This window comes from Talpa europaea, assembly GCF_964194135.1.
Source record: "Talpa europaea genome assembly, chromosome: 14".
Lineage (NCBI taxonomy): Eukaryota > Metazoa > Chordata > Mammalia > Eulipotyphla > Talpidae > Talpa > Talpa europaea.
Window position 1 is genome coordinate 63,868,148 of NC_140082.1, and position 24,001 is coordinate 63,892,148.

The 24,001-nt window shown below is 49.2% G+C and overlaps 1 protein-coding gene across 1 annotated transcript in view; it reads right to left on the reverse strand.

Annotated features, from left to right (window-relative positions):
- Positions 1–1,637: 1,637 nt before the first annotated feature.
- KIF26B (kinesin family member 26B) overlaps positions 1,638–24,001 on the reverse strand; it is a gene marked incomplete at both ends in the record, with an annotated part of 536,756 nt that continues 514,392 nt past the window's right edge. The window contains 5 exons of the mRNA XM_084254495.1: positions 1,638–1,786; positions 7,223–7,373; positions 7,828–8,030; positions 17,044–20,467; positions 21,457–21,619. Coding sequence (XP_084110621.1) covers positions 1,638–1,786; positions 7,223–7,373; positions 7,828–8,030; positions 17,044–20,467; positions 21,457–21,619 — 4,090 coding nt within the window. The remainder of the gene's footprint in view (positions 1,787–7,222; positions 7,374–7,827; positions 8,031–17,043; positions 20,468–21,456; positions 21,620–24,001) is intronic.

A 24,001-nucleotide genomic window follows, 5' to 3' on the forward strand; every position in this document is an offset into this window, starting at 1 on the left:
AAGGGAGCTGTGGTGGGATGAGAATCTTAATGTGTGAATGAGGTTCTGAGCTGCTGGGAGTCAAGACCTATATGTTCACACGCACTTGACTCTGTGCTCTGTCTGTCCAGAAGTGTGTGGTGTGCTTTCTCCGCTTTCAGGTGCCAAGATTGAGGAGACACACATGTGTTTTCTTGGCCAGGAGGCTTTGGGACGTGGGGCAACTGAAAATGTCTTGCCTTTAAGCAGCACTATGCACAACAAAAAATGTATGCAATACCAACATCCTTTCCTGTTCCACACCAACACTAGTTGGGGCCTCTGCATGTACAAGCCTGTGAAGGTCTCTAAATTGGGACAAATCCCCTGCTTTAGTAAATTCACAAAAAAAGAGAGCCAAAAGATATGGCTGTGCTGACCTGGCTCAAACTTTCAATCCAAAGTCTTTGTGATAAAACCCAATATGATCCATTCCAGCTTCATCCACAAAAGACACGAGTTTGTCTTTTTTGAACTGAGGCAAACGGCAAAGGAGGAGGAAGAGGGAGGGATCAGAAGAGGAGAGGAAAGACACAAGGGGATGTGGTGATGGGTCCAGGGGCATCGGTGGCAGGAAAACCTTGGGGACTACAACGATTTAAGAAAGAAAGTTTAATTAACTGATAAAAAAGAGTGAAAAATGTTTGAAGGGCCACAGAAACCCTGGGTCTGTGGGTAAAGGAACAAGCATGTGTGTCAGGACTTGGCGGGGAGACTGTAGAAGGAACAAACATCCCACCCACTGGGTGAGACAGGACCCCGATCACAAAGGCCCCATCTCGGCCTCTGCTCCAGTCCTCTCCAGCTCTCATGACCCACCTTCCCAGTCTGGCCGCTGAGGGCACCTGTGCCCATGTGACGAGGGGCCTCTCCTGCTCAACCTTCTTTGGAAACACACTAGCTTGTGCCCGTGTGGTCTCTATGTTCTGCTGAGTGTCCTTACCAGAATAACCATAAAAGACAGTTAACATTTATTCATATGCAATACCGATTAGGAAATAGGTCTACAAACACAACTTACTTAGAAACAGCAAGTCAGAAATAGAATAAAACATCAAAGGAAAACGAGCTGTAAATACATTTCAAAAAACGTGTTTGATTTTCCTTTTTGTTGGTTTTGTTGTTGTTTACAACTTGACTAGCACCATCTGTACACAAGGAAGTATCAACATAAGTGTTTGGATAATAATAAAGATTTGCAAGGCACTTAATCAGTCATTCTGGGTAATTTTTTGTGGTGGTTTTGATTTTACTTTCCACAGCGATCCTACGTCCACCCTTGCCCTTTCTCACAAAACCAAGAGGAGAGTGAGGTCTCTTTGCCAGCAGTTCTTATGTACAAGCAAGTTCTTGAAAATTCCTCAAAGTGCTTTTTCAGTCTCAGGGGGCTTCCACATCCTTTGGGGTTCCCATCATCTTCTTCTCCCATGCATGTTTGTGGTTACACCTTTCCTACGGGAAACAAAAGAAAACATTGCCTTCCACTCAACGCTCACTCCAGACTTGCCACGAACCTTCATCCTCCTTCCGCTGTCTTCGACGCTGCCAGCACCGAGGCCCGGCGTGTGGCTGGCTGTGGAGTCCCGGGAGTGAGGGGCCTGGCAGGGCGAGGGCTCTGTTCACCGGCGCCTGGAGGTGATGTCAAAGCAGGTGATCATCATGAGGTGGGCCTTGCAGAAGTTGACGCGGTTTTCCAGGCGCTCCGTCACGCACTCGAGCGCCTCCAGGTACTCCAGGGAATCCAGCTCCAGAACCTGCTCCAAGTCAACTGCAAAGAAGGAGAAGCCTGATGGAGATGCAGAAAAGGTGGGGAGAGATGACCTCCGGTCTGCACGGCCCAGCCCACAGCCGCGGCACTGCACCCACCCCGGGTCCCAGGCCCCAGGCGCCATGTGCCTGCCTGGCCACCGGACGCTGTGTCTCTCAGGCTGAGAACGGAACGTTGTTCACTGCTCAGTTATAATGGTGATCATTTTCATCATACAGCCCTAGCATTCTACTGAGGATACACTGAGGCATAAGGTAACTTTCGAGCTCTAGTCACCTCTGTCACAGGATTTGTGACACTCTACCAGCACATTCTTCTTTGTTGGCCACAAAATCAGTCAGTCTTCAAGCCTTACCTAAGTGGCATTTATATCTCTGCCAATGATAGGAAGTATCTTCCTTTCCGGTGAGTCCTTCACACAGCTGCCTCCCTAAGCAAATGAAGAGAACTGACCTTGTCCCTGGCACGCCCTAGCACAGGAAACAGGCGGATGATAAATCTATATTCATATTTAAGGTTCCTCGTACTCAGAAGGTAAGCTGAGGTTTAGGACCCAGATGATGTTCCTAATGTTTAGGGAAAGAGTGAAACATCCTCTTCCTTCCATCCCTAGCAAGCTGGGACCATCCTCTCCTGGACCTGGGGGCCTGCTTTGCCCTGCGGTCACTGGGCAGGGGTGGGGCTGCATGGCCCTGGCTCCGGGGGGCCCAGCACAGGGCAGCATGGACAGTGGCCAGGGGTATGGGATGGAACTAGAACCCCGGGAAGGAGGGTTGCATTTGATTCCCAGCTTGGTCCCATGGAACCTCTGCTGCACAGGTCCCCTAAAAGTAAAGTGAGAGTCGTAAGTGCTGTTCTGTCCACCTTCACTAGCTGTAGCTGCCATGAAAAATAAAATAAAAATGAGATCATGAGTGTGACTGTGGTTCGAGAACCCTAGCATGCTGCTAAGGGTTTGTAGTCCAGACTGATTTCTTTGTGCAGGTGAGTTCACCAAGCGCTAGAGAGGGGAAGGACTTGCTCCGGGTCATGCTAGTTAAAGGAACGAGTCTTGAGAATGTGCCCAGAAGCTTCTCAACACCAGTCTAATATTAAAAAAAAAAAAAAAAACCACCATATCATAACCATGTTAGGTTTCCTTACTTGAACACATCAAAAGTGACATCAGAATTAAGAAATAAAAATAAAAATGGAATGAGCACATGTATTTTTATGCCACTACCCAGCACGTTGCCCACACCTGGGGACAGTCAGTGTACAGCCTCATAGATGTTTTTATTTTGGTTTTAATTCATCTTAAAGAAATAATCTATATAACTCCTTTTTTCTTGCCTTCTTCATTCCACTTCTCAGCATCAATTAATAAAAAAAAAGAAATTACTGATGCCTGAGAAGAGTGGGTTCAAGATGGCAGCACAGAGGACCTGGGGGTTCACGTCCTCCCATGAACACATCAAAGATACAGCTATGTTTGGAATAATTTCTTATGAAAAAGATGTGTGTGGGCCTCCCCTGGTGGCGCAGCAGTTGAGTGCTGGGCTATACGAGGCTGCCCGCAGCCTCTTCAGTGCTGGTTTGTTCCCCGGCTGCTGGGTGAGGGTCCCACAAAAAAAAAAAAAAAAAAAAAAAAAAGTGTGTGAATGAGCTGTAGAGCTCCTTACAATATGGGACAAGGGGACCTTACCAACTCAGCTAGAGGTAGTGTCACCAAGAAACCTTAACTTGCAACTGGTAACACACAAAGGGAGAGAGCTTATAAATACAGGCCTTTTCCTGAGGATTCGTGCCCCTCATCAGGCACCCCAACCCTTGGCACGAGCACCACAAGAAAAAGCCCTCCCCACCAAAGACCTACACTTGAAAAACAATAGGGCTTCCCTGGTGGCGCAGGGGTTAAAGTCTCAGCACTATCAAGCTGTCACTAGCCACTGCGGCCTGAGTTTGATCCCTGGTCAGGGAGCTACCCACATGGCACAGTAGACCTCTCCTGTCTCACCTACTGTTCCCCTCAGCAGTATATCTCAGTGGATCCACCTGTTCTGCTCCCCACTTCGTCTCGGGTGAATCCTCTCAGGCCCCATACCTCTGACCTGGACCCCGGTTATTGTATGCTTAAATAAATAATCTTTTTTTTTTTTTTTTTTTAAAGAAAAGAAGACCAGTAGGGCTCCTGACCTATAGACCAGGCAGGGAACAGAGAGTCAACTTTTAAAAAACACAAACTCACTAAAACTAGGACTAGCACAAAGGTAGCAATTTGAACCAGCACCTAAATCATGAATGAAAGAGACCCATGAGCTAATCTTACAGTGTCTGCTGGGGGCCAAGGGTCTGTTAGAATTTTCTCCCAGGACAGAGGCACTGGTGGGTGCCATTTTTGTGCCTCCACTCTACTGTAGTAGAACCAGAGGCACAAGTGCTGTCTTAGTGCACCTTCACATCTTGCTAGAGCCACAGGTCACTCTTGCCTGCTAAGCCAGCTCCATGGAATGTGGCTCATCGCCTGCTGGCCCTAGTCTTGCCAAAGCTGGAGGAGCCCTCAGGGCTACGTAAGCCAGGGCATGTGATCTCTGCACTCTGCTGATCTCACTACAGCTCACCAGTATGTCACAGAAATCAAATTATACACTCATTAGAACCCTGATTCTTGTAGCTATCCCCAAGGGAGGCATCCATATTGCCAGCTCTGGAGACCTACAGGATCCTACAACCCACAGTTTTCAAGACAGCGGCCAAATGCGACTGCTGCTATCCCGGGGTCTGACTACCAACCAGTCTGAAAGTAGGTACTAAAAAAGGCCTCTCCCGACAGGTCTTGGCACACCCTCAACAACGGGGACGTATCAAGAATAAACCAGGCTGCCTGGACAACCACAAAGGTTCGAAAGACAACCAGGAATTAGGGCACAGCTGAATGATGAGGTTTAATGCCACTCTCTCAAGACTGCAGGAGGGATCTGTTTTGCCTGATATATAACATGAACACACCTGTAGGAAGAGACCTTAATGAAATGGAGAAAAGCAAACTATATGATCTAGAATTCAAAATAATGGCCACAAAGCTGCTCCCTGAATGGACGGACACAGTGAGAACTTCAACAAAGAGAGAATACAAGAAAGTACCAAATAGAAAGTCACACAACTGGAGACCAGAACAACTGACCTAAAAAATCTCATAGGGGCCTCCCTGGTGGCGCAGCGGTTGAGCGCTGGGTTGCGAAGCTGTCCGCGGCCTCTGCAGGGCCGGTTTGATCCCCGGCTGCTCCCCGGCCACCGGAGGAGGGTCCCACATGGCGCGCAGACCTCTCCTGCCGCCCGCTGCTCCCCTCAGCAGTGTACTTCGCCCTTCTGCCTGCTCTGCTCCCCGCTCTGGCTCTGGTGAATTCTCTCACCCTCCCGCACTTCTGACTGTACCCAGTACTTGTATAAATAAATAAATAAATAAATAAATAAATAAATAAATAAATAAATAAATAAATCTTTAAAAAAATCTAATAGAGAGGTTCAGCTGTAGAATAGATGAAGCACAAGAATGGATCAGCATGTTCCAAGAAAGAGCAATGTTTCTCACCCAAGCAGAGCAGCAATAGAAAACTAAAAAGGAAATCCCTGATTCCTGACATGCACAAAGGCAGGAAGGAAGTGATTGTTTCCTGGAAGCATCTACACGTGCACTGATGTTTGCTCCCTCCCAGGAAAAAAATGTGGCTTTGTAAGATGAAGACAATTTTCGAGTCTGCCTGAGACACAGACAGCTCTCAAAAAATTAGATTTTGATGAAAACAGTCAAAATAAAGGGGACCACGGGAATGGTTGTCCCTGGAGTCTTTGAGTGTCTGGGGAGTCACCAAAGAAGAAAAAGGGTATCCACAGGTGGGAGCAGGATAAGCGTGAGGCTCCCATGCTGAGCCCTGTTCAGAGACGCTTTCCTTCCTCTTGTCTGCCCCATCAGTGTCCTGAATGGAAATACCCTCCAAAGCAGGAGTTTATGTCTTTGTCCAGATTCCTAACAGAAGAACTAACTCAGGGTATCATGCAAGCACATACTAAGAAAATGTTTCTTGTTGAGAACATCTATTTAGTTGAACTCTGGACAATAATAACTCTTCTTCTTATTGAGCCTTCCTCATGGGCCAGTATAATATGCATGTGACTGGCAGTAACTTCTTTACTCCTCCTAACAATCCTGTGAAATTGGCAACATTATGTTTTCTATTTTGCAGATAAGGAAATCAAGGCTCAGAGAGGTTACACCTATTCCCAAGACCCCACTGCTGGTACCTGGGAAAGCCGGCCTCCAGCATGGGTCTGCATTATTGTGGTCCTGGCCGCAGATGGTGCAGATGGTGCACATCAGCAGGCCAGTCACAGGCTGGTCACACTGCTCTCTGTCCCTCTTCACATTACCTTCGCAGAAACCCAAGGAGCTACTGGGAGCTGGGGGACTTATTACTTCATTCTTATGGAAATGAAACCACTTGAAGCCAGACTGTTGTCAGCAGCAGGACACAGCTGCTGAGGAATTCTCACTTTCTCCTTCACCCAGTATCTTTTTACCCTAAGTTTATTAAGTCAAACGCCCTGCATTGCTCCTCTCCCACGCCACCATGAGGACACACTGGTGATGGGTGGGGGGGGGTGGGGGGGGAGGTTTGGGGGGGATATTCTGTGCCAGGGAGAGTCGTGAAGAGAGGGGGCACAGGGAAGCTGAGAAGCCTGGGAGAAGACTGGCAAGTGTCAGACAGAAAAGGGAGGGAAAGGAATTTCCGTGGCGGTGATGGACTTTATTTCACACATGACGTCTTCCAGCATCGGGCCCCATAGCAATATAAAAGTTGGGACCAGATTTGAGCTTTATTTTGTGGTAAATGGAATGGCTAGGAACAAATAAATAAGAGACAATTGAATCTGTCTTTCAAAGAGAGCAAAATTGTTCTGAATTGTTATTAGATGGTTACTGTCATCCTGGGCTTCCTATTAAATGGAAATAACACTGTGAATGTTATTTTTTCACTCAGAAATGTTTTTCTGGCTTTTTGGGTTCTTTCGAGGTTTTTCTAGGATTGCACATTCTACCCTGTTAAGAGCTCTGTAAGTTCTTGTCTATTTCAGGCTGGATATTCAATGTGATTCTGTGGCCTAGGAGCAGAGTTATAGTACAGCCTCATGTCTGGGTGATCTGCCACACACAGGGGGGGAATCTCATTTTCAGGTTCTTTGCACTGAGACACGTAAGAAATAATCTTGCAAGAGCAATACCCATCACCTGTTTGTTGCCCTGGCCCCTCCCCTTTGCCCCCGGGAGGGTGGCATTGCATACTTGCAACTATCTCCAGACAGAGACTGTCTCGGGGGCACAAAGGCCTTGGGCTCTGACGCCACTGTGAGCTGGAGAACCCCGTAGTTGCAAAGATGGAAATGAACCCCAGTGCTTACATTCACTGAGCCACTTATTGGGATCCAGCATCAGATACTGTTTGGTCATCTCCAGCTCCTTCATCAGCCACTCATATTTGGCTCGGACCTCGGCGATTCTCTGCTGGCGATGCTCCAGAATTTTCAGTTTTGCATTGAAACACATGACCTCCTGGTAGGCAGACGAGAAAAGCAGAGCCCTCTGCTCAGATACTGTGCACACATCCTCTTCTACAAAGCAAGGCTTGTGCATCCAGTCAGTGCAAAAGGAACTGGTTACTGGGAAGTCTGGGGGCATCCAGGTAATTCCATCTGAATTTCTGCCCTGACAGAGTCAGCTCAGAGAACCCAACCACAGCGTAAGCCTATCACAGGCATTTCTTAAATCTAGAAAGCAGATTGACTTCCAAGCTGGGCTCAGAAAAGCCCCCAGAGTAACAGCTCTCCCAGCCTCTGAGTTGCATGGAGCCCTCTGAAGTCCGGGCCAAAGGTGCTCCTGCTGGGACAGGGCTGCTGCTACTTCCTGGCCCTCCCTTGAGCTGTCCTCACAGGGCACGCCCCCCCAACACCCCCCCTCCAGGGGACTGGCTGGGGGCTGTCGCTTGTATGGGGAGGAGGTGACTCACCTTGCTGTTGCCTCCTCTTCGTCGCTGCAGCCGCTCCACGTCATCAATTTCATAGACTTTGATCTCAAAAGGCTCCCCAAGGCCCCTCTGGTTGTTGCGCAAGGGGCCATCCACCCAGCGCACCCCAGCACCGTTGGTGGGTTTTCTCACAGGGGACGGGGTGTCGAGCGACAGAGCTGGGATAAGCCTCCGTCTCTGTGAACCTAAGTAGGGGATTAAGCTCAAAGTTAATCTTAATGATTTTCAATCTTTTATTATTTTTTTTATTGCAAGTGGTGGGGCCATGCCAGACACTCTGGCATCTGGAGAGAGCTGTATTTGGAACACTCTGGGCCCTCAAGTCGCCACCTCAGAAACATACATACATGCTGCTCCCTAACACCTGTTTCTCCTCTTCCTCCTCAGCAAGAGAGACCCTGGGTTTCAGTGGGGAGCATGGCCACCTGGGATGGAAACCAAGCCCCTCTGTGGTACCTGAGCCTTAAGCTCCCAGTAGTGTAACATCAAGAGCTTTGCCTTCTCCTGGTTGGGGAAAGTGACACCTTCCCAACAGGTTTATCCTGAAGTTGAAGGAAATCTGATCTGACTTCACTTAGAATTGATATATGGTCTCCTTTTGGGGGGAAATAAGACGGGAGTTTGCCTGAAACCTTGGCTAGCTGCACTTAAGAACTGGGGCTGGATGTGCTTTTCAATAGAATGGATAAAGAGTTCCATTCAAAGTCAGGTTGGAGTGAGAATGAAGGAAAGCAAATGAGGACTTGAAACCCTTGGAAGGCAGCCCTGAGAAAGTGAAGGTTGTGCAAACCTATAGTTTTTCGGAGGACCTGGGAGATGGCTGTGTGCATTCACGAGATGATATTGTTCCTTTCATGCTATTTACCATCACAGACAGGCTATCTCGGAGGAGTTAATGCCTTCTTTTTTCTACTCTTCCATCCATCCTCTTTTCCATTATTGTCTCCCAATTTCAGTGGGTTCTGCCTATTGGGTACATAGCTAGGGTGGCCTGATGACCCTTTCAGAAAGAAAGATGTTGTCCTTTTTCTCCAACTTCAAGAGAGCTACTGGTTGCTATGGAAACAAATACCACAACCCCAGAGAGAAAAAGAGCCAGAATGCTTCATTATTGAATAAAGGACCTAAAACACAGGGCTACCTTCTCATTAACAATTTTAGGGAGTTAGTGAGATGGTTCGCCATGAACAGCAATTCCCCGTAGTGACGGCCGTCAGAGCAGCGCATGGCTATTCAGAGAGTGGGGAGGTCGTTCCTTCAGGAGACAACTAGGGGCGCTGAATTCAGAATTAGCTTTTCCCAAAAAGCATATTCTGTCTTTTAGCTCCCTCATCAAATCTCAGTTTTTATTTCCCACATCTTTATCTTATATACATACCCACATTCACACACACTGATTTATGAAACCACAAGACACCAAGCACTTGGGCAAAGTAGATGTTTATCTCTTTAGTGTCTACGACATTCACAATGGAAATAAACTGGGTAATGGTTATTTTTTTTAAATCAATCTGATCAATCTAGTTGACTTTGAGCAAACCTTTCTGATCCAGTCTCTTTCATATAAGGCTGCTTCCAGAACATCTAGGGAAGTTGAGTAACAATGAGCATCAGTGGGAGGATGATTAGTTCTCTGGCTGACAAAGGGGATGGTGGAGGCAGAGGGCCCACCATCTTTCAGGTGAAGACTAGGGCTCTGGCCACCAGGCAACCCTCGTTCTTTTAGCTTCAAATACTCACGAAGTGGCTCCTGTTACACCGTTTTCTCTGGGTTTGCGAATACATACTCAGACATTAGATTGGGTGACTCACCCTGAATCGAAGGACAGGTCAGGAAGTACCTCCTCTAAAGCAAAGTCAGTAACATAAATGGGCACCTCAGTGATTTAGACCCACCTGAGTGCCCTTAGACATGCTCAGGCATTTCTGGGATGACTCCTTTGAGGATCTGTGTGTGATAAATAGGGGATGGACTGGGGAAGAACAGGGAATGGCTGATGCCAACTACTATGTATTGCTGTGTACCAAATTATCCCCAGACCTAGCAGCTCAAAATAACAGATTGAGGGACTTGTTCAACATAGCAGTGCAGGGGTATACTGAACGCACCTCCTTCCACTCACACAATGAAGACTTCAACAAAGAGAGAGAAAATGTAAGAGAATTACAAGAGAGAAAATGTAATGAGAGAGAGTTGAAGAATATAATAACTGAACTGAAAAACAAAATACACTCAAGGGGTTCAATAGCAGGTTGGATGAAGTAGAAGAACATATTAGCTAGCATGAAGACAGGGGAATGGAAATCAGCAAAGCAGAATAGCAAAAGGAAAAAAAAAGAATAGTCAAGCCTGGAGGGGTCGAGCCTCAGGTGGGCCCAGGTCAGTCTGGCCCACTTCATGAAGCAAAACTTTGTTGCCAGTAAGGAGGTGTTTTTTTTGTTTTTGGTTTTCTTTTTTTCTTTTCTTTTTTTTTTTTTTTACACACGATTTCTCTGTGTCCAGGGTGTGATCAAGGAAGAGGAGAAATCCCAACCTAGTGGTGTTTCAGGGCTTGTGATCCCGAAGCAGACAGGTTACAGGTGATCTGTGCCACTGTTGCCAGCTAAGGTGCTCAACCACAGCTTCCTTACAGCAATATGGCCCTGACTTTCCAGCAACCTAGAAGGAAGTGATCACTCAGAAGAGAGATTGGGCTCAGAAGAAAGCTGAAAGAGGTGGAAGACATAAGAAATGGAGCAGGTAGACCATCCAGAAAATCCCAGAATCATATTTGCTTGGGAACCCAGATCAAGACTTCATGGCCAGTTCCCTCCTGGGATGACAAGGCATGTAGGCACTATTACGTCTCATGCCCTTAAGAGCAGCAAGGGGCACCTCGAAACCTCCTTACTGCATTGAACTCTGTTCCTCTGCTCTGACTCATGCCATTGCCAGGGCCCTCAGCTTTCCCCATGATACCTTGACTAAGGTTCATAGTGTACCTCTGAAGCAAGACAAGAGGGAAGGAGAGGGGTCCTCAGTGGTAGGTATAAGACTTGGATGTTATCAACTCACACATGGAATTGACTTTCTAGTGAGTGAATTCAAAACTCTCAGAAAATCCAAGATACCCATGAACTATCATAGAAGAGAAACTATGTCTACCCCAGACTACTGCTCATTTCCCCCTTGTCAGGGACTGACATGGCGAGGAAGTTGAAAAGTTTGCAAGAGAACATGAAAAGAAGGCAACAGGAATGAGATGACCTTTGGGATGTTTCTATTCTGCCTGTCCCCTCTCCGGGCTTGACTGTCAGCGGCATGTCATAAGAGGCCTACTGACCAGTAAATACCTGTCTCACTCTGTCCTCTGTTGCACTGGCCACCCCAGCAAGAAGTCTGATACTAGGCCTTCTGTATGTAACATCATAGAATCCAGATGGAAGTGTCCAGGCTGAGTCTGAAGATGCTGCCTGTGTGGGCAAATCTCCGGAAACTTGGGAATTCTGAGTGCTGCAGTCTCACAACATTTTTGAACCCCTAATTCCTGCTCCTAAGAACCTAGAATAATTAGCTTCCCACCATCAGCTGCTGTTTTCATTCTAAGTCAAGACATGAGCACTAGGAACACTGCAAATCAAAAAGCATAAAGCACTAATCTTGAAAGGAACCACAGGACCTCCCTGGTGGTGCACGGGGTCAAGATGCAACTTATGAAGCTATCCACAGCCTCTGCAGCACAAGTTCGATCCCCAGCCAGCCAGGGAGCAACCCACATGGCGCAGCAGACCTCTCCTGCCTTGCCTGCTGCTCCCCTCAGCAGCGTATTTCGGTGGATCCACTGTTCTGCTCCCCACTCTGTCTCTGGGTGAGTCCTCTCACTCCCCCACTCCCGCATCTCTGGCCTGTACTCCAGTTCTTACTTGCATAAATAAATAAATATTTACAAAAATGAAGGAACTATAGACATCAGAGAAGAAAGAGAAAGGGAGGAGGAGGGGAACGGGGGAACGGGAGAAGGTGGGGGAGACAAAGAGGGAGGGAGAAAGAGATCCATGTGCATAATTTCACTGGTAAATAAGAGCCAGGTACATGGCCTCCCGGATGCATGATGACATTGGTTCTACTGCCTGTTTTCCAGCCTTAATTAGAGAATGATGGAGGTGAGACAGGACCGGAGAACTCTCGAGATAGAGCCTAGGCCCCTCACATGTTCTCCCTGGGACCCTCGGCCCTGCACCCCCTGCCCCCATTCCTCACTCCGAGGGCTTCCGTGGTGTCTTAGAGAGTGAATTACTTTTTTTGTCCCAACTGTATATTCAAAAGGGTTTTCTCATTCTGCAATCTTTCTCATCCGTCTAGGTGGATTCTCTTAAGACACTGGCAAGCTTAAATTTGCTAGCAAGCAGCTTGCCTGCTTCTGTTTTTTCCATTTTTATTAAGCTAGAGACCACGGTATGTCTTGAATTCATGAAAACAAACGAAGAATGCACCTCAGAACCCGATGAACAACAGAGGGTAAGCGAGGCAGCCCTGGTGCTCCCAGGCCTTTGTGAGGGTAACTTGTCACAAATATTTGCACAGTGGCTCTGTGAACTGAACCCAGAATCCCCTCAGTCAGTCATGTTGACCTAGCGCCCAGAGAAAGGCAGGCACTGAGTTGGATGCTTAGAATGGCAAAGGACAGAGAAGGTAGGTTCAGTGTGTAAAGCACTGGTCACCAATAGTATGAGGTATGAGGAATGCATAGAAAAGAACTCTGAGCTAACTTGTAGGCCCATTTGGCCAACGAGACAGCCAACCTAACCAGCCTGCGGATCAGCCATGGTATCCAAGTGGCCCAGCTCGGGGCTGGACACCCAGAAAGCTGAGCCAAGTGCAGAACAGGCCTTGCAGGTGCTCATATCTGGGCAGGTCAATCCCTGGCAGCATTTCAGAACCAACACGCTCTCTGGGTTGGCTTCCCTTGGGGCAGACCCTCTTCTCCCTGGCTTTCTGGATTCTGGGTCATACTATATATACAAATGAGCTTTATTCAGACCAAGGTGCTGATATTATTTTCAGGTTTCCCTAATCAAGAGACGGAAAGATAGAAAAGGAAATCAAGAAGCTAACATACAGGGGATAGGGTGGAATGTAAGAGATAGCGCCCAGGTAGGAGACACACCATAAGTGCTATGTGATAGCGAGAGCAGACAGTGTAAGGACTGGGGACTTGGGTGGGGGGGAGGTGTCCGACTGTCAGTTGATGAAAATGTAGCAAAAACTATATCACCAATCTACATACTTTTAGCAACTTAATACACCCTGGCCAGGACAGATATTTGCTCCCCGCCTGGGCTGGTTGTCATCAAACTTATTCATGGCTTTAGGCCACATACATGTTTGCATCACTGTAGGGGGCTGGCATAGATCACTGAAACTTCATTGATAAAAGCAACACAGCTTCTCTCACTCATCACATTCCCAGTCAAGAATCTGTAATGACTTCCCATTATCAACTGCAATTATTACTATTATAGTTGTGAGATATTTAAGGTATAACTTGATCTGGACTTACATTTTCTATCAATCCTGACATCCAGTAGAATATCACCCTTGTTGAGTTCATCTTTCTCTGTTGCCCATAGGCCACCCTCTTGGTGCCAGGCCAATGCTCCCACTACTGCCTCAAACAATACCCTCCACCAGCTTCTTCAAGGCCTAGCTCAATCCAATGTTTCCCCACAGTTTTCTTCCTGCTGCTCTGGACACTCCCATTTTCTGAATGCTTCCTAGACACAAGTCTCACTCTACCACTCAGTACTTGGCAATGCTCATAGGTGCTCCAAACTTTTCATCCTTTTTCTCTAACCCGATTAGACTTCTTACAGGGGCTTAGTTGTCTATACTGCCTGTCCTTTCCCCTCCACCCTTGAAACTTCACATCACCAAGCTCAAAAAATATAGAAGAGGCCTGATCAATATTTATCCATTGGAAATAAATGCTATGCAAAGAAGTCATGTTATCACCAATTTTTTTTTATATTATTCAAATCATCTGACAATATGGGCATCAGGAGACTATGAGGTTTCTCAATAAACCCCTCCGCTTTACTTTTACATGAGAAAATTGAAGCCTAGAGAGGATAGTTATTCCCTAAAGATCACACAGCCCAAGACTCTAAGTCTCCTACTTTGTAGCTTTATCTTCTCACGCACCTGCTATAGTCAGTGGAACACCCCAACCCTGCGTGCTTCCCACCAACATGCCTCACCACAGACGGGGCTGGGAAAGGAAACTGTGGTGATGGTGTTTCGCTGATTCTACTGTTAAATGTGCCATAAAGCACTCAGAGAGCTCAAGAATATCTTTCCAGTATTCTATCTCTGGTTCATTTTCACTAAGGAAATAACCAAAATATTAAATCTTCCCAGATTCAAAATCAATCTCTGATAAAAAAAATAATAACCACCTATCTTTCTGCAGTTCCAAAGACCTCTATCTAGTAATTTTAAAATCTAGCCATCTAGCTAGGAATTTCCTTAGAGGAGTTTTATGGCTTCTCTTAAAGAAGCTGCTTTTGATTTATGCTGATCATGTCTGGCAGCCTGCATTTTTCTTAATAATAATCATAAATAAGCAAGACAAGGTCACCTGGCCTGAAAGGAGCATATCTCTGCTGCCAGGTCCATTATGGGGCCCTGGATCTACGAGCTGCTCACTGAGGCCCGATGCTCTCAGCGTCTGCATTAAATCCCACATCTGGCAAGGAGCCTGGTGCTTTTATTTTCCACTTTTCCCTCCAGTAGGCTAATCTGACAAGAGACCCTCAGAGGACAGCATTTATGACAGGAGGTAGAACTAGAGCAAGACCTGGGCGAAGCCTGCTGTCCACTCCCCAAACAGTTATTTTACACTTTTTCTTCTTGTTTACTCCAGCACAACAGCCAAGCTGAATAATGCAAATTTTGAAAGAAGAGAAAAAGGCATGGAAAGAGTAAAATGGAGTCATAGATTCAAGGCACTAAATTAGAGCGTGTGAAAGCCTCTCTATACCTCACACATGTGGCACATAGAAATGTCACAGGATTTCTGTGATCTGGACTTTGAAGAGCAAGACTGGGGAGATCATAATAGTAAGGTTTATCCCCCAAAACTGAAGGCCAGAAGGGTTTTGTTTTTTTTTTTTATTTCTACAGAGACTGTGGCTTAGACGAACTTTCTTGCTATTTTTAGCAACTAATATCAATACATGTTGATGCCCCAGCCCTGAGAATAAGCTGTCATGTTATGTCAAATGGCTTTTTGTCCTCTACTTGTCTACTATGGGGTCTGCCCCCATGTCTGCTGATGGACTCTGAGGGGTGAGGGTTGCCGAGGAGCGCTGTCAAAGAGGATCAAAGCCTAAAGCACACACCACGAGGAGATAAAGACATCAAGGGTCTGACAGCCACAGTGACTCCTGAGCAGTTTAACATCCTAGAAGGTTTCATGATCTGGGAGGCGATCGACAGTGTAGTGTCTGGAATTATGACATGACTGCATAGTCCCTTGAGGTTCATCGCTTTGATTTGAGACAAATGGTTTATGATGTGCATTGACCACAGATCTTACATTTGGGTTGGAACATTCTAGAGCTTGTGCTTGTCTGTGGTGGGAGCACATGCAAAAGCAACCCTGTGGCTGAGAGAAAAAGCCAGTGGAACAGCTGATGGAAAAGCCAGAAAGGGGAGGCTCCACTTCTGGGTCTTGCCCCATCTTTTATTCCAGATACGCTGGTAGCACCAATATGCTACTGGGCAATGATTTCGAAGAGCCTGGGGTTCCACAGAAGGGCGATGGTATAGCAGAAAACAGGCTAGCAGGGCAGGGCCCAGGCCACTCTCACTTTAACCAAGGCACAGAACTGCAGGGGGGTCTCTGGATATGATTGCTTCACTTAAAATACGAGTTTTTAAGCTAAGGAATAAGTAGGGGTGATTTCTTTGGAAGCCATTTAAGGACAAAGATGAATCGGAAAAATTTCTCAAGTAGCTAAAGTTGTTCTTGGTTCCTCTTCTATCTCTTTCTCCCCCTCTCTACTGCCCATTCACTTCACCTACCAAAAGTTACTGTCATACTGGGTCCTCCCTGGTGGCGCAAGGGGTTGGGCACCGCACTATAAAGCAATCCGCAGCCTCTACAGCATGAATTCGATCCCTGACCAGCCAGGGAACAACCCACATGGCACAGCAGACCTCTCCTGTCTCACCCACTGCTCCCCTCAGCAGTGTATTTCAGTCAGTCTGCCTGTTCTGCTCCCCACTCTGTCTCTGGTGAATCCTCTCACCTCCCCCCCCCCCCACACCTCTGGCCTGTACTCCAGCTCTTGTATGCATAAATAAATCAATCTTAAAAAAAAAAAGTTACTGTCACATGTCACCTAAAACTCCAGTTAACAAGCCAGTGGGTTTTATACATTAGTTTCTCTGCAGTATATATTTGTCTTTTGATTAGAGATTCTTGTAAATGGCAAAGAATTCTTCCAGAAGCATGCATTTTGTGTGGGGGTGTCCTCTGGCAGGGGGCTGGCAGAGGGGGGCAATAGGAGAGTGTTCAGTTCAGGCTCCATGGTGTACGTGCATGGGCTTACCACAGCAGTGCTTGGGGTGCAGGTGAAGGAAAGGCCTGCCCATTGCATTCTCAAGGAAAGACAGCATGCTTCATCCCATGCCAGGGAGAGCGCGCCAGGGCCTGGAGGAACTCCAGCCCTACATTTCAGCTCTGTAGCCACTAGGTCATAAGGGTAGCTTTTCTGACTTGATTGCTCAGAAGCCCCTAAGCAGCAACGTTCCTGTCCTTGAGCAGATAAACCCAGTCTCCCCTCACTTAGTTAGGGGACCCAAAGGAGGAGCAGACAGTTTTACCCCTAAAGCTGGTGAGCATAGAGTGGGGGATCCTGGAGGCTGTGCAGGCCCTGTTTCTTCACCATGTGGGTGGGTGAGGGGTATTTGCAGCCTTAAGGCATAATGATGCCCTAAAAATAGGACCTTTTTTTTTTAATAGAACAGCTTTTGACAGTGAAAGGGTCCTGCGTCCCCACCTGAAGCCTGCAGGGTGACAGACTGTGGGAAACGGAGAGCCCTTGTATCAACCTCATGCCGGCCAGGGATGACCCTCCACCCCCAACTAACAGGACAGGGCAGCAGTGGGACTGGGCAACAGGCCTTGCCCTTCGATGTGCCCAGATGCCTACCTGAATTGGAGCGTTTCTTTGGGGTTTTGAGGCTCCTGCACCTCCCACTCACAGAGCTGCTGTTCTCGCTCATGGAGTCCTGCGCAGAGGACGCGCTGCCGGTGGCCTCGCTGTCCCTCATCATGCTCTCGTAACCGCTGCTGCCGCCGCTGTGGTAGAACAGCGCGGTCTTCCCCATGGCGGGCGGGAGCTCCCCGCTCAGCACGCTGCTGTTGTCGCTGCCATGGCCGCTGCTGCAGCGGTGCGGCTTCCGCGGGGGCGTGATCTTGCTGTAGGGCGAGGGCAGCAGGTGCGCGGCCGAAGGCTTGTCTTCTGCGGGGCCCCCGCCGCGCTCCTCCACCTCTGGCCCGGCCCGCAACTGCAAGCCGCGGGGGCTCGCGCTGCCCTGCAGCAGCTCTGAGATGCGCCCATTGACGGCTCGCAGGGGCAGCTTGGAGGCCAGGCCTGAGCCGCGGCTCCTGCTGAGGGACTGGGTGGACCAGGACATGTGCTTCCCGCTGGGGGGCAGATTGGAGCTCTGGCCCACCGACTGTGGCAGAGACTTGGTGGAGAAGCTGAGGGTTTTGGTGGTGGAGGTGGACAGGCTGCGTGCTTTGGGGCTGGCCAGCAGGAGCTTGCTCACAGCGGAGATCTTGGACTGGCTGGCCTTGGGCGAGGCCCCAGTGGACTGGGTGGAGCCCGGATTCGTGGGCGAGGCCCCGGCGCTGCGGCCCAGGCTCCTCCCGGAGCGCGGCATAGTGCTGTCCTTGCTGTTGTGCATCCGAGAGCTCATGGAGGACAGGCTCTCTGCTCTCTCCAGGGAGAGGCATTCGTAGTGGCTAACTGTTGTCCTGCCAAGAGAGTTGGTCCTGCTGGCCAGTTGCTCTAGTTTGGCACTGAAGAGCTTGCTGCTGCTATTGGCGTCCTTCATCTTGCTGCAGGACTCATCCGGGAAGCTGGCCAAGAAGGACACTGGTTGATTCAAGGGGCTGCTGGTGCTGCTGCTGCAGGCGCTGTGCTGGGGGCTGGCCCGGTTCTTCTGATCTAAGCTGGACTTTCGGACAGGGGGCAGTGGGGGGGTCCCTTTGGGCCGAGCCAGGACACAATGCTTGGGTGATGCCACCTTCCTCTCCAGGGCTGCCTTGGAGGGCGGGGTGCCCAGTGCAGCGGCGATGCCATTGGTTTCTGCCGTACAGTGGTAAAAGAGGCTGTCCAGCTCCTCCTGTCGGCTGGCTTTCTGGAAAGCCCTGGGAAGGCTGCTGGACTTCAGGTTTCTAGTGGGATGCACTGGGCTCTGGGCCGCCAAACTGGGCAGGGCCATCTCACAGCCATCCACAACCCTCCTGAAGTTGTCGGTCCCCGGGGAGGCAGACACCTCACCACTGCTGCTGCTCAGCCTGTCCCCACAGCTGGCCTTCCTGTCCTGCTTCTGTTCTGCTCTGGCCTCCGGCTTCGGGGAGCCCGTCGCAGTCTCATACCTAATTCCTTCTTCGTCGGAATAAGCATTCTCTTTCTTTACCTCTTCTTCTCGTTTTAGCCAGGGGTCCTCAAATTTCATCTCTCTCTTTGCACTGGTTTCCTTGCTCTCCTGGACCTGCGCTGTTTTAGGGATTGAGCTGATGGTTGCGATGGATGCTTCGGGCTCTGGGACATTCCGGGGGCTCATGGCGATACAGGGATAAACCGTAATGTTGGTCTTCATGGGAATGTACCCTTCGCAACTGCTCAGGTTTGCAGTGTTAGAGATGGTGACCATGGCTTTGCCCAGTGTGGATATCTTGCAGCCTTTGATGGGGGTTGCTTTGTTGAAAGAGTCTTCCCCCATTTCAGACAAGATGAGCAAATTGTCGGGGCCAGCCTTGGGCTTCTCTCGGCACACCACGGTGGTGTTCTGGATACTGCTAACAAACTCTGAGGCCGGGGGGTCTGCCATCGCTTCCCCGTGCCCGAAACACGTCTGGGCTATGAAGCTGTGGCACGACTGCTCGCCGTCGCTGCCTGTGCTCATCTCACTCAGCCAAGAGCTGATAGAGGAACGCCTGCTCCCCGCCTCCCGGCCCTTCTCGTCCAGGGTCAGCTTCGGGAGGGGCAAGAACTGTGTGATGCTGACCTCGGAGACAGGAGCCACGTTTGAGTAGCACTCCAGGTCCTCGCTGATGCTGCCTATAATGCTGACGGGCCGGGAGCCCGAGGCCAGGGCCTGCACAGAACAGTCGCTGTTGAAGCTGATGATGCTGGTGGGGCGGCCACTGTCCAGGACCCCACTAATGGTCAGCTCCTCCACCAGCGTGAACACCAGCTCGTCCTCCCCATTCAGCTCTAGGGGCTGCTGCACAGTCACCATAGTGGTGCTCAGTATCTCCTTCTTGGCATCTGGGGACGTGGCCGCCTGAGGCTCGTCCTCCACGGGGGTGTCAGGGAATCCTTCGCTTCCAGCAGACATGGATTTCTTCAAAACCTGGGGGCTCATTCCAACAGGGGGAGTACGTATCTCAGGCTGCAGCAGGGACTCGCTCGATACCGTGCTGGAATCTTTGCTCAGGGGAGGCTGGGGGGCAGGAGAAGGCAGGACACCCTTCTGGGTATAGACCTTGCATCTCTGCGAAGGAGAGCTGGCAGGCTTATACTCTGAGGTCTTGGACAGGCTGGCCACGCCCAGCCGGGGGGAGCCCATGGGCCTGGGTTTGCCTTCCACAAAGCCACAGGAATTCAGGCTTTCTCGGCTGCTCTGGAGGCTGGGGCTCTGCACGAGCTGGGAACTGTGCTGGCTGCTGCTGCTGCTGCCCGGGATGCTCCTTGGTGAGGCAGGGGTGGGGCTGTTGGTAAGTGCTGCGGCAGGAACAGGCGAGTGATTCCTCTGCATCTTGAAGGCCGGGGGTTCGGTGGCTTCTCTGTCAGTCAGGTGGCCATCTGACCCATTGTCTTCCTTGTCAGACTCACAGAGCGGGCTCGCCCCCACTGCTGCTTGGCTTAACGGGGGACACTTGCTTGCTTGCTCTGCCCCAAACTGGGTAGGCAGCTCTTCAAACGGAAACTTACTGGGCTCCTCACTGCCATCGATGCAATCCAGCCTCTCCTGCAGCTCGGCAAACGTGTTGCACTTCAAGCAGTCCCTTTCTGACTTGCCGGCTGCTGCCTCCGCAGCCTCCATAGGCCGGCTGTCCCCCCTGGTCTTCTGCAGAGCTGGCACAATAGGGACAAAGTCTGGGGGGCCCTCATTGTCGGTGAGCTCCTTGTCAGAGAGGGCCGTGCCATTTGGCCCAATGTAGATAACTGTGTCACAGGACTGCTCGCTGCTGGAGGAGTAGTCGGGGTCACTAGACAGGTGAGGGATCGGGAAATCCGAATCCACTGCAGCCCTGGCATGAAAGGGTCTCAGCTGGGTGGGCCTGCGCATTCTGCCTTCCTCACAGGAGCTCTCTCCTCCAGAGGAGCTTGATGTGTACTGTGGGCGAGAGAGAACAGTTACCATGGGCAGCCCTTCCGAAACAGCCCTCCCAGGGAGTCTGACATTGTGATGCAAGCAACAGAGGCCCACGATGCTGATGCAGGCTGCCCAGGCCTCGCTGGCTGCCCCGACACCTGGCCGTTACTTCTTGGGGTGTGCTGACCAGTCCACCCTGGGCCTGTGAAGGCTAACCCCTCTGTGGCACAAAGGTGTTCATGAAAGGAGGTGACTCGTCTAAGCCCCATCTGATGTCCTAAGGGGTGGAGCGGTCACCAGCTTTGCACACCCAAGCCATTTGTGGGACACTGTGCCACAGACCATTTGTTGGAAAGTCCTGTTTTTGACAACAACAGCAAATAATATACCAAAGGGGTTGGGGTGGGGGGCAGGGAGAACACCACGCAGTACCAGTTGGCCTGATCACAACTATTTTCTCAAACATTCAGGTAACAACACTACTGTCCAAGCTTTGCCTCAGCCTAAGAAAATGGTGATTTCTGGCAGACTCTTGGCATCATCTAGAAAGCACTGAATGCACAAGGCAAACCCAGAAAGCTGAAAATGACTATTGCATATGCAGAGGAAGTAGGGCCAGGGCAGCAAGAGGTTAACAGTCCTCTTTGGGGTCACCCAGCTGAAGGACACGTTCTTGCTCTACATAGGACCAAGGCAGGGAAGAGATAAGTAGAATATTTCCTGTTCCTCCAACATTTTTCATCAAGAAGTAGCAATCCATTTGAACTACCTAAAGTGGAGCAAGTATGGCCTGGTGGGGTCCATACTGGATAATCAGGGAAGGCCCCACATGCAGAAAGAGAAGACAGTCCTCTCTGCTGGCCTGAAGGTTTTCCTGCCCATGCCAAGCCACTCATTGGCAGCCTCCCTCACCCTCAGCCTCAGGTACTTGGAAATTAGATTTTTGGCTCTAGCTTCTGACTCAGTGCCAAGGCAGGCACCATCCACCGCACCCTCCTGAAGCTCCTTACCTTTGTTTTCTTTTTCTTCATCCTCAAGACCCTGGAGGCAATCTGGATGGTGGACAGGGTCTCTGCGTAGTTCCCGGCGGCGGCCGAGATGTGAGCGATCATGGTGGTGCGGCAGTTCACGTTCCCCAGGGACTCGCGCAGCAGCATGGTGAGCTTGCTCTCTCTGCCAAGCAAAGTGGATTAAAGCTGCATTAGCAGGCCATGCTTCACTCTGGCTGTCAGGGTAGGACTTCACCTCTCTGTAGCTTTTGCATTGTGGGCAGTGTATTTTCTTCCTCACCCACCCCATTTTTTTTAATGGCATACTAATTAACATCATTTTCCAGCACTGGGCTATTTGTAGTTGGCAGCTGAACAAGAGCTTCTAACCCCAAGAATGGAATTCATGCAAAACACCTCCCTTGGCACTTCTGCCCTGGCTGTGCTGGGGTATTCCTATGTGTCTGTGTACACGCAGATGACACTGCACATAATGAGACCTGGGAATAGAAACGAGAGGAAGGGATGAAGAGAAAATGGCTTTGTGACTGGGGACTCAGCATGCCGTCTGCACACAGCCCTCCTCTGTGAGTTTTCGCACACAAGCAATTCCTGCAACAAAAAGTAGTTTCCCAGACCTGAACTTACTTGCACTGAAGACCTGTGTGTTTTCAATACATGCAGAGATTCTTTGGCAAGGAGTTGCAACCATTTTATTGCCATGTCTCTAAATGGCCATATTGGCACACAATAGTAATGAACAAAATGTATTCCTATTCCTGCTTATCAGAGAGGCCCGAGCACTTACTCAATCAGCAACAGAATGTGGAACTTTCTAAAATGGCTTCCTCTGAAGTGTGTGAGTGGTAAGAATGAAGCCCAGGAGTTTACTAATGGTGTTTTGAGGCTTTTTCAAAATTGACCTGGAGGAACGGCTCATATTTTTCCATTCCTATACTTGCCCCCAACACGCTTCCTGCCTTCCTTTTTAAAAGGTTTCTGCTTACATCATCATCAACATGTGTGCATCCTCTCAACCACTGCCAATGGCACTCCATCTCTGGAGCCCTCCCTGATCCTGCGAGCTGAGCTGGCCTCTTTATTTCCCATGCCCTGTGTCCGTCCCTCTGTGTTGTGTTTATAATGCCAGGTGAGAGGTCTTTGTCCTCATGTCCGCGTCCCCATCAGGTTGTTAGTCAGCCGCCCCCTACAGAGATCCCTGGAGAGGGACCTGCCAGCTTGGCAGACTCGGCAGGAGACGAGGGCTGCTGTCAGCAGAGATTAGAACTCGGAAATGGAGAAACCATTTCACACGTGACCTGCATCAGGCCTTCAGGGAGCAAAGACTGGTGTAAGAGCAATAGCTTTTCTTTGCCATCTGGGACCAATTAAGGTGTCGTTTCAGGGCCACTGGGCTCACTGTCTCGGATCTGGGGTCATTTAAACATACATCAGGGTTTTCCTCCAAGCAAAATAATCAGTGATAAAAGTGGTAGAAGGAGAGTCTCAGACTGAATGTTTATATCTTTCCCAAATGCACACGTTGAAATCCTAACCCACAGTGTGATAGTACTTAGAGGTGGGGTCTTTGATAGGTGATCAGGTCATGAGGGTGAAGCCTTATAAGAGTGAACCCTCTCTCTGCTGTGCCATGTAGGGATCGAGAGAAGACGACAGTCTGTGAACCCAGAAGCAGGTTCTCATCAGACACCAAATCTGCTGGCACCTTAAACTCCAACCTCCAGAACTGTGAGAAATAAATTTCTGTTGTTTGAACCACCCAGACTATGGTATTTTTTGCTACAGCAGCCTTGGCTACTAAGACAGAAAGGCAAGGGGATGTGGAGAAGGAGAACAAGGCCTGGCTTTAAATATTTAACTCCCTTCAAATTGTATTCAGCAATTTGTTGGGGGGACCACTGGAGCTGACGAACAGACAGGGGACTCAGGCCCCATTCCTGACAGGCACTCTTTTTTTTTAATAAAGATTTATTTTTATTTATTTATGCATACAAGAACTGGGATGGAGGCCAGATCACAAACATGGGATCTGAGAGGATTCACCAGAGAGAGAGTGGGGAGCAGAACAGGGAGATCTACTAAAATACATTGCTGAGGGGAGAAGCAGGGAGACAGGAGAGGTCTGCTGCACAATACAGGACAGCTCCCTGGCTGATGATAGCGTGATAGTGCTGAGCTTTTACCCCTTGAACCACCAGGGAGGCCCTAGCAGACATTCCTAATGGAGACACTGTGCCTGGATGAGCCCAGAACTTTGTTTCGACATGAGCAGGGGAAAACAAATTCTAGTAGGGTTAAATTGTGATCTCACATTATTAATTATTACTCATGGCAGTTTTGTTCTATTTAGCTTTCACAAATACTGAATTAGTTAATACAGACCCATTTTTCCTAGGGAAGGGCCTCTGGTCAAAATATTCTGTCAACTGATCAGTAAAGACACATTATTTAATATATATACTTCTCACAAATAATGGACCACATGCAGTACTTCTTTATAATAAAACACCCCCTGAGAAGAGCTTATCGTTTTCCTGACCCTGGG